Genomic DNA, 10,778 nt, shown 5'->3' on the forward strand with positions numbered 1-10,778 from the left:
GTGGTTGTTTTAAAGCCAAAAGACAGATATTAACATACACAATTGTGTATTTGTTAGTTTTATTAATATTTGATTGTTTCTGTTAACACTAAGTGACATTCATAAAAATCACCTTGTTTGCAAGTCTCACAATAAATCCCAGTTTTTAATTCACTTATTTTGTAACTAACATATATGTATACATATACAAATATTAACACATGCAGACATATGTATTTGCTATTTCCCTGATGCATTTCAGTTATATATACAGATGAGGATACAATCATCCTGTGAAGCTGTGTCTACCTGTGGAAAATGAAGTCAAAAGTTGGATAATATCGGGATGACTGAGGGTAATGTGGATGGCTTTGTAACTGAGTTAGTAGCGACTACAAGTGATAAGGGCTTGTTATCATTAGCAACACTTTCACATTTTTAAATTTACCCCTCAGTATAGGCCTGATGAGCAGGTAAGCTATTAATACAAACACACTTCTCTGCTTTATGACAATATCAAATAAATTTGAAACATTTATATTCTTAGTAGTTATACTTGATCAGACCTGACCATATTGTGTAAATAATTGGCAAATAATTAATAAAAGCCTCAAGACTCTGTCTTATAAGAAACTTATTTCTCTTCCTTGCCTATGTGGTGGCTGCCAATTTTTACTTGTAAGTGCTTGTAGAAAGGTAACCCCTGCTCTGAAGTTCTTGCTGAAAAGAAAAATCCCACTGCTTTCCCTCTTGATCCAGTGGGTGCTGGAGTCAGAGGTTCTGTATTCAAACACCTGATTAAGCATCTATTGTTTGCTTCAACTTAGCCTTTTTAAGCATGAGTTTCCCACCAATCTACAGGGACAACAGGACTATCACAGATTGTGTTCTAGGCAGTGGGTCCTGAGACCCACCTTACTTCATATAGTCACCAGGACAACACTCTGGTATTGGCATTATTATTTTTATAAACTTCTCATTTTAAATAACAGATTAAAAATAAAGTCAATACTTAGTACGTACTTGTTATGTATTAAGTTTATACCTGGGAATTTTGAACCAATCATTCTTTTATAAAAAATGACTAATTTCATTTAAAGGCCCAATACAGTTCAGACTTTCAAAGAAATATATGAGGACTAGCCGTGATTTTCAAGTGGCTTTTAAACTACATGCTATTTCTTCTTCTATTTGTAGGTGAGGCAGTCTCCAGGTTAGGATGTCATGCTGGTCACCCCTGCTCCCATTCCATGCCAATGGCAGGCATCACTAATAAATTACAGTCCTCCTTTCCTCATAACTTGGAGGTTGCTTCAGAATGCTTCTCAACAATTCACTCCAGGAAGCCACCAGTTAATGTGAAAGCTGGCACTTGAGATGAAAACTGTTTCTCTTCTCTACCACATGTGGATGCTTCCCCTCCTCCATATTGAAATTTGGTCTTTTTTAAGGCATTTGATAATTTTTCTCCAACCCAATTGTGTCTGACATTTCAAAACTACATTCAATTATTTTTAATTTTGTGTTCTCAGTGACAACAGAAGCACTTAAGGTAATTTTGTATATGGATGAGCCAACTTACTGATGACTATAATACTATAAATTGAACTGAAGCAAATTTTTTTTTGTTATAGCTGCAGATGCTACATGATGGTCACCATTGGAGGTGTCTCATTTTCCTTGGAAAGCATGCAAAACCAAAGCTTTGTAACTGAGTTCATCCTCCTGGGGCTTTCAGAGAATCCAAAAATTCAGAAAATATTATTTGTTGTATTTTTGTTTCTGTACATTGCAATACTTGGGGGAAACATGCTAATTGTAGTAACCATCCTCAGCAGCCCTGCTCTACTGAGTTCCCCCATGTACTTTTTCTTGGCTTTCCTGTCCTTCCTAGATGCATGCTTCTCCTCTGTCTTTACCCCGAAGATGATTGTGGACTCCCTCTATGAGAACAAAACCATCTCCTTTCAAGGCTGCATGATACAGCTTTTTGCTGAACACTTCTTTAGTGGGACAGAGTTGATTGTCCTCACAGCCATGGCCTATGATCGGTATGTGGCCATTTGCAAGCCTTTGCATTACTCTTCCATCATGAACCGAAGGTTCTGTGGCATTCTGATGAGGGTAGCCTGGGCAGGGGGCTTCTTGCATTCCATGATACAAATACTCTTTATCTTCCAATTGCCCTTCTGTGGTCCCAATGTCATTGATCACTTCTTGTGTGACTTGCATCCATTACTGGAGCTTGCCTGCACTGACACTCACATCTTTGGCTTTTTTGTGGTGGCCAACAGTGGGTTTTTCTGCCTCATAATATTCTCCTGGTTGCTTGTCTCCTATGGTGTCATCTTGTTCTCTCTGAGAACTCATAGTTCTGAAGGGCGGAGAAAAGCTCTCTCTACCTGTGGATCTCACATTACTGTTGTGATTTTGTTCTTTGTCCCGTGCATATTGGTATACTCACGACCTCCATCTACTTTCTCCTCTGACAAAATGGTGGCAATAATTTACACCATCCTAGCCCCCTTTCTCAATCCTCTGATTTATACTTTCAGGAATAAGGAGGTAAAAAATGCCATGAGGAAAGTATGGAAGAGATTGGTGGTGGTTTCTGATGGAAAATAAAATATGAAACTTTTTTTTATCAAGTCAAGTTTAAGACTTTTTTAAAAAAGGCAAAAATTATTCTTGGACAAAAAATTTAAGGGATATACTTTGTACAGAAAGAGGCAGCATAATATTATACCAAAAGCATTAATGGGGGTCAGAGAATGATGTTTTCACCCTCTGATTCTCATCAACTCTGAGTTGGCAGCCCAGTATCACATATGTAAATTTAAATGAGTTGAATTTAATATTTAATTAGAATCTAATAGTAAAAAAAGAATGATAAGATGAATTACCTCATCAGACTGCTTGTCTGTCATTCACTTCATGCATTGAAAAACCTTTTTGGAAGGAAGACAACGATATGTCAGAAATTAGGGACAGGAATTTGCCGAAACTATGCCAATTGAAAAGAAGGTTATGTTTGGGACATTGGTATTAGTGTCTTTGTGGAAAAGAACAGCCAAAACGGAGGTAGAGCACAGACCAGAGCATTCACAGAACCTCAACTATAGGTGTTTCTGTTTCACATGACTCCGTCATTTAATATGGGTCCACTATCAACCGCTATAGAATTTGAGTCACTCGGTGAATTTCTTGAGAAACAAAATGTGATTGGCCCAGTCATGATTACAGATGAGTTCCCCTTGTGTAGGGTAACCACAATCTACCAGCCAGCTACAGGATAGGAAGAGAGAGCAGATTGCACAAGGGAGTTAGCAATGGTTATCTTTTATTCAAGTACAATCTAAGGGAACACTTCAGAGACCACATTACTAGGAAACCAGTACTAAAGCTGTAGATGTAGTGAGCTGACTTCCCCCCTACAGAGGAATAGAAGCCAGAGGCCCCAGCAAACAAAAAGCAGATTTCAAAAGAGGATTACTTTTCTTTTTATTTGATGATTGGAATTTTCTTGACTTTGTCTACCCAGTGAAAATAATTCTATTTGAGTAATTATCAATGAAGAGTTCATTCAACTGTAGACACATCTTATAGTCATTCCTGTACTTAAGGTTCGTGAGTCTCAAGTTTCCAAGTGTCTTCTATAATAAAATTATTTGCAGCAAAACTTTTACATTTCTCCTATCACTTCAAGACTAATAAAATGCCTATTAATCGAGTATTATAGACAAAGGCACTGAGTGATATTTTTCTTTTTCCCTTAATAGTCCATGACAGTCCCAAGGGAGAAGAGTGTATGATATTAGTTTTCTTTCTCAGAGTAGATATAGCAGAGCACAGGCAAGATTTCAGTGATCTTGATGGGAAAGTCCATGAGGGATTAAGATTAGGATCTAAAACATTGTCTGAATAAATGTTTGCACTGCAGGAGACCAAGTGTGCAACAAGGGCTTGGACATGCTGGGGAGCTTTTCCTGCTTCCTTCCCTGGCTTGTCCATCATCTGTCTGTCATTGTAGAAAGGGCAGCTTCTTAATGTCTGTTTCCCTTCACGTAGAGGTTCTTATTGTTAAATAGTTCCTTTATCCCTAAGAACAAGCTAGAGATTGATGATCTGGTATCACTGGCTGAATTGATTTATAAATCTGTGAATTGAAGATTTGATATACTATAAAATAAAACATTATTCTGGCCAGATTTTTGTGAACAACCCAGATTCATGCCTGACCCATGAAACACTAAAATTCAAACTGATTTTAATTATTTGACTTCCCAACTTCTCATTGTGGTCTCTGGTAATAATATATAATGAAAAAAGAAAAAAGTATATTGAGCATATGAAAACGCAAATACTGAAAGACATGTAGCTATCCTTTTTCATTCCAACTAGGTTCATGAGCAGAATTTTGCAAAATTCTCCCCAAAAAAGTTATTGCTTTAGCTTTACATTTTATTTTTCTTGTTGTTGAGTTGACCTAGTCATGATGAAATTCATTCTAATAAGTTAAGTGGGTCCATGATCTTAAGATTTTATTTTCAGTTTACAAGGCAAATAAACTTGGGGAATACAGAAGGCAACATTTTAGATTTTCCTCTGTGTGTTGCACATATCCCTTCTGTTTATGTTCAATAGACAAAAATTTAGTGACAGAGCTACAACTGGATGCAGGGGGGTGCTGAGTGAAGTAGGCTGTACTTGGTTGGTCATGACAAGTACCCATCTCTCACTGCAACAGGAGGGGAGAATGGGTTTTAGTGGACAATTATCAGCCCTGTCCCAGGCACCTGACATCAGGAATATCCAAAGAAAAAATTTTCACTCAAAATAAATTAAATTTGACATTTATTGACAACATATTATTACCAAGTACTATTCTAAGTAGCATTAAAAAATTCTATATTTACAGATAACAGTACAGTGGATTATGCTCTTCCAAAACATTCCATAGCAAGACCAGAAGATTTGTGAGTTCCCTGAATTTGAAGATACTGCGTGAATTTTTCTCCAACTAGGGATTGCCAGATTTTAAGTGAATGTTTATATTTTGAATCCCTCCGGCACTATAACTTTCCTGTGTTCATCATAAATCTCATCCCCCTCCACACACCCCAAATCTCCTTTCAGTAGATGCTCGGGATCTCAGGTCAATGCTAAGCAGAATCCTCTACCATTTTAATCTCTTACGTGAACATATCTTTTCTTTTATTGCTTTCTTCTTTCTCCTATCCAAGTTTCCACTTAAGTGAGGCATGTTTCTTTTCCCACAGTTCTCATGCTGAAGGCCTGCAGATGAGACTCGTTCTGGTTGCTTCTCACTGCTACTTCCACTTCATACAGCATCAATGTTCATCAGAAATATTGGCGTATAGGTTTCTTTTTTTGTTGTGTCTTTGCTTTTGGTATCAGGGTTATACACATCTCATAGAATGAGTTTGGGAGGATCCCCTCCTCCTCAATATTTTGGAATAGTTTAAGTAGCATTGGTATTAGTTCTTCTTGGAATGCTTGGAAGAACGCAGCAGTGAAGCCATCGGGTCTTGGCATTTCATTTGGGAGACTTCTTATTGCTTCTATCTTGTTATTTGTTATTAATTTTTTCAGGTTTTGAATTTCTTTCTGGTTCACTCTTTGTAGGTTGTATTTGTCCAGGAATTTATCCATTCATTCTAGGTTTTCTGATTTATTGGCATATATTTGCTCATAGTGACGTCTTATGATCCTTTGGATTTTTGGATTTTGCAGTATCAGTTGCAATATCAGCTGATGAAGACAGAATTTTAAATCAGTTGGAAAGAGCAGAATATTGGATAATATCTGTGAAGGAAAATTGTTATCCCTCACCTGCCATTTCTTCTCCTTGGCTGTGGCTCCCTCTGTCTCTGTCTTTCTCTTTTCTGATTTAAACTTTAAAAATAATGTACCCTATTTTTCGTAACTGTGAAAAAACAACGTTTCTTACAGTGTCTACCCTACTCCATTTATACAATCTTATTTTTATATTAATCCACCCCGTTCCTCTAAGAGAAACAAATAATAAAGGATTAAGCAAAGCAGGGAATGGAATGAAGTAGAAGATGCTAACTGTGGCTTGGAGTGAGAACAAGCGTTCCAGAATGAATTGGTGAAGTCTGTCCTTGAGTGATAGCTATAAAATCTAGTAGCAAATGACATGCAAACACCATCCTTTTGTGAAGATCAGGAAGAAAAGTCTTTCTCTGTTTCCTGATAGAGTTTCGGAAAGGACAGGCCCAGAACTCCTGCCGCATAATCTTACCATGAGTGGAGACTGCCTGATGAAAAGTGGAGCCAACACCAAAGGAAGCTGAGCCATCAGACATGCAAAAGAATATTGTATGATATCTTAGAGATCATTGTTTCCTGGAATACAGGCTGGGCTTGAAAGCCTACCCAAGTAGAATAAGATCTCTTCTTAGGGAAATGATAATGAGATATATTGTCTTCAGACTCTTACAGATTTTTTTGGTATCTCAGTGAATAAATGAACTTCCAGAACCATGAGCCTTAGATGGACCTGATACCTTCTGAGGGCAGACTCTGCAGATATTTTCACCTCTAAGAAATTCCTTAAATCAAAGGGGTCAAAAAGATTGCCTAACGAAAGATACATTTACCTTCATCCTATTTCATAATTTAACCCCCAAATGATTAATTTGCTGATGTAGAGATATTTATAGGCATATTCCACGTTTGTTTAGGGTGTAATTTTTTGAGATCATGAACTATGCTGAAGTGAAAGCACTGATGCCTTCTTTAGATCAGCCCGGCTTACAGATTCTTTGAAACTCTAGCCTCTGACTCTGGCTCAGGACATAGGGAGGGTAAAGTGTATTCCTGGAATTATATGGCAAACTGTGGTCAATATCTGCTTCCAACATGGTGTCTTGGTCTCTGAGGCTGATGCAGTACTTTAATTATTCAGAGTCTTTCTTGCCAAAACCACTTCCAGGCTAACAGGCACTTAGTTTCTATTCCCCAGCGATAACTTCTTCTAGCTGCCAATGGTTTCTTGGCAAGAGGCCCAACAGCTGAATCCTAGTGTTGAGCTACCAAAACGTGGCCCTTGTTAGCAGGTCCCAAAATCCCCAACAAAATGAAAGATGCTATTACTTATTACATCATCCACTTTCATAGTGTTTCTGTCCCCAGTGCCCTGTCCAGTCAAGTACTGTGACTGAGGCCTCATGCCTTTCTCCTATCTATGAATTCATGCCAACTGTCTGTCTTTGCACAGAGCAGCTTCCTGAGATCCCTCTTCTCCCCTGCCTGCCACACAGAGCAGGGGCACAGCTGCATCCTCACTCAAGACTGTCTGTCACTTTTAAATAGAGATGCTCTGAAATTCACCAGAAATTATTGATCATCTTAGACTCCATCATGGAAAGGCTGAAGAGCCAAATGCTTCCATCCATGTCATTTCTGACATCTCTGCCCTTCAGAGATGTGACTGCACAGATTATCATCATGCCTAATCTTCATAATGACACTGTTACAAATTAGTCATGTAAATCAGATTTATTGTCAATATATTAATATTCACTCACAAATATTGGTGAACATTCCAAATGTGACTTGGAAAGACTATCTCCTTGTTTTTTCTTTTTTCATGTTGTGGTTTTTTTTTTTGCATGTCAAACATTAACTGACATTCTCACAGTGTAAATACTTGTAATAGTAACTTCCTGTGATAAAGTGAACACAGACATGACAGCCGCAGCTGCAAGTCAAAGTAAATCACTTCAGTAACTAGCGTGAATAGTGTTACAAACCAAATTGAAATTGTGCAAGTTTTTCTTTCCTTTGCTTTTTTAAAACATATTACCTCATTGCTGATGAGTGAAATCCTTTCTTATCTCTTGTCTCAAACAAATGCAACAGTGAAAGGGAAGCTTAGCATAACTAGGTCCATTTTGCTTCTGACCTCAGGTTAAAAGCTTCTGCTTAGCTCTGCACATAGGCTAAAGGAAAGGTGGCAACCCTCCTTCTCCCAAAAGTAACCCCCAGGGTGGTAAGGAAAGCATCATATGAGTAACAATGCTATGTGAAAGAGTTGTATCCTGACCTTCATCCTCCAAAGTTTACTGACCAAGAGCACAGGAGTTTTACAACCTCCTCAGACCCTCACTGATGCACAGGTGTCTGCAGTTCTCCATTACCACTCGCAGCCCAATCCACCTCTTCCCCTGTCCTTAAAGTAAAAAGGAGCCTAAAGTTCATACTACCTTAAGATGGTTCTTGGTTTGTTAGTCTACCATCTTCTTGGTTTGCTGGCTCTCTGAATAAAAGTTACTTTCCTTTGCCCAACACCTTGCTGTCTGGACTTGTTGGCTGTCCTGTGGTGAGTGGTATGAGCTTGGACTCAGTTATACTAATTAATAAAGTTATTTGATAGGGCTAGCATAGTTCTGTAAGAGTTGTGTGTGTTCAGAAACATGTACAAATCCTTAGTGTATATGAAATTTATATTTTAACAATATTTTTATTTTTTGTTTAGTTTGGACTTTGTAAAAGAGATGGCTGATAGAAAGGATCTGGTTGAATTTCTCTAGTGAGATGTTGAAGTAATGCTTCCAGGATACAGCAGGAAACAGGAAGAAGGCAAAGAAAAGTTTAGAGGAAAGATACTGGGTCATGTTAAAAATGCAGTCATTGGAAGGATGGAAAATAAGCTCTTCAGCCCTGGGGATAGTGGGTTCTCCAGGTAATAGTTCTGGTGCCCACAGACGTTTTCAAAATAATCTCTCTAGATTACTTCCTAGCAGGGAGGTCCACAACTGAAATTTATCTCGGCTTCTCAACTACTGACGAACTAATAATTGTCAAGATTTCCATTCTTGCTGTATAGCATTAGAAACAGGTGCTTATACACCTGAGTATGTAGATTGACCACTGTAATATCAGTGGTGTATGGTTAAGTTAACTCATCCCGATGATGTCTGAAATCAGCTCTGTGTGGCACACTGTATGGCGGCCCAGGCCTCTGGGAATTTGAGATCAGAGCTTCCACCATTAGGTTATGGGAACCCATAAGAACATGTGCTGTGATATCCCAGTGGAAATTTGTTGGGCACTTCTGCTCCAACCCTAACTGGAAAAACCAAGTGGTTGCCTGGATGTAAATTTGATTTATTACTTTAGTTATTAATAATTTATTTTTCCTTGTATTTTTTCTTCTTATTCTTTGTATTATTTGTTATGCATGATTTTTAAAAATATGATTTATCATGTATAATGTTTTACATTCTTTTCCTTGTTCTGATATTTTGAGATGGCAGAGTGAACATTCTGGGTTTTAATCTAACACCATCCAATGTAAAGAATTTCTCACGAGTGCTTTTTCTTTAAGAATCAATGGCCTAAATGCAATAAATATTTAAAAATGAACTATGGATATTACAAGTTATTTTTATTAAAGGTATAAGTGCCAAAATTCAAACTTTTATATAAAGATTAGAATTCTTATGTGTACTAGCCACTACTGTTCATCTTGATTTAAAATTATTTAAATATTTTTCTTTTTGTTTTTTCGTTTTCTTTTACAGATTTAAAACTTTTTTTTTTTTTTTTTTTTTTTTTAGACAGAGTCTCGATTTGTTGCCCTGGCTAGAGTGAGTGCCGTGGCGTCAGCCTAGCTCACAGCAACCTCAAACTCCTGGGCTTAAGCAATCCTACTGCCTCAGCCTCCCGAGTAGCTGGGACTACAGGCATGTGCCACCATGCCTGGCTAATTTTTTCTATATATATATTTTAGTTGGCCAGATAATTTCTTTCTATTTTTAGTAGAGACGGGGTCTCACTCTTGCTCAGGCTGGTCTCGAACTCCTGACCTTGAGCAATCCACCCGCCTCGGCCTCCCAGAGTGCTAGGATTACAGGCCTGAGCCACTGCGCCCGGCCTAAAATATTTTTAATAAACATTTTTTATAACAGTTTTACATGTATAGAAATTTTTTATTTCTGCATATTATAGGGGTACAAATGTTTAGGTTATGTATATTGCTTTTGCCCCCCACCTCGAGTCAGGGATAATTCAGCAGTGTCCTAGAGACCAGCCCACCCTTCCAACATGAATATCCTCCAGCACATGCTTGGATTGTGACAACCACAGGGCTATGGGGAGATGCAGAGGAACGTCACTGTCACAGACTCACAGTGTGTCCACCTCCTCCTGCCTGGTCAATATTCCAGAGCAAAACTCAAGCATGCCATTAAGTGACCCTCCCTGGGTAAGATCAATGGAATTGATGAGAAAGTACTAAACAACACAAATAAACCAAAAACATGATTGGGAACATGAGTGAAAAATTCATTAAAAAGATAGATAACCTGAAAAAAAAAATAACAGAATCCCTGGATATGAAAGATTCCTTTGGGGAATTTCAATATACAATGGAAAGTTTTAAAACAGACTAGAAAAAGCAAAAGAAAGAATTTCAGATCTGGAAGACAAGACTTTCAAATCAACCCAGTCAGTCCAAAATAAAGAAAACAAGAATCAAGAAGTATGAACAATCTCTCCAAGAAATATGGGATTATGTAAAGCAAACAAACATAAGAATCATAGGTATCCCTGAGAGAGAACAGGAAAAAGCAAAGAACCTGTAAAACCTATTTGATGAAATAATGGAGGAAAAATTCTATGGTATTGATAGAGATTTAGACATTCAGATACAAAAAGGTCATTGAACACAAGGAAGAGTCATGGCAAATAGGACATTGTCAAGGCACATAGTCATCAGTCTCGCCATAGTCAAACTGACTAAAATCAAA

General features: G+C 37.8%; 1 protein-coding gene across 1 annotated transcript; it reads left to right on the forward strand.

Moving 5' to 3' along the window:
- Positions 1-1,668: 1,668 nt before the first annotated feature.
- On the forward strand, positions 1,669-2,604 carry LOC138384422 (olfactory receptor 4C15-like). Its single transcript, XM_069469925.1, has one exon. The coding sequence runs from the start codon at positions 1,669-1,671 to the stop codon at positions 2,602-2,604; it is 936 nt and encodes a 311-aa protein (XP_069326026.1).
- The last annotated feature ends 8,174 nt before the right edge of the window (positions 2,605-10,778 follow it).

The sequence above is a fragment of the Eulemur rufifrons genome, chromosome 6, assembly GCF_041146395.1.
Source record: "Eulemur rufifrons isolate Redbay chromosome 6, OSU_ERuf_1, whole genome shotgun sequence".
NCBI lineage: Eukaryota > Metazoa > Chordata > Mammalia > Primates > Lemuridae > Eulemur > Eulemur rufifrons.

Bases quoted from the DNA above. Each gene is read 5' to 3' on its own strand.
- LOC138384422 (XM_069469925.1), top strand. From the start codon at position 1,669: ATGCAAAACCAAAGCTTTGTAACTGAGTTCATCCTCCTGGGGCTTTCA.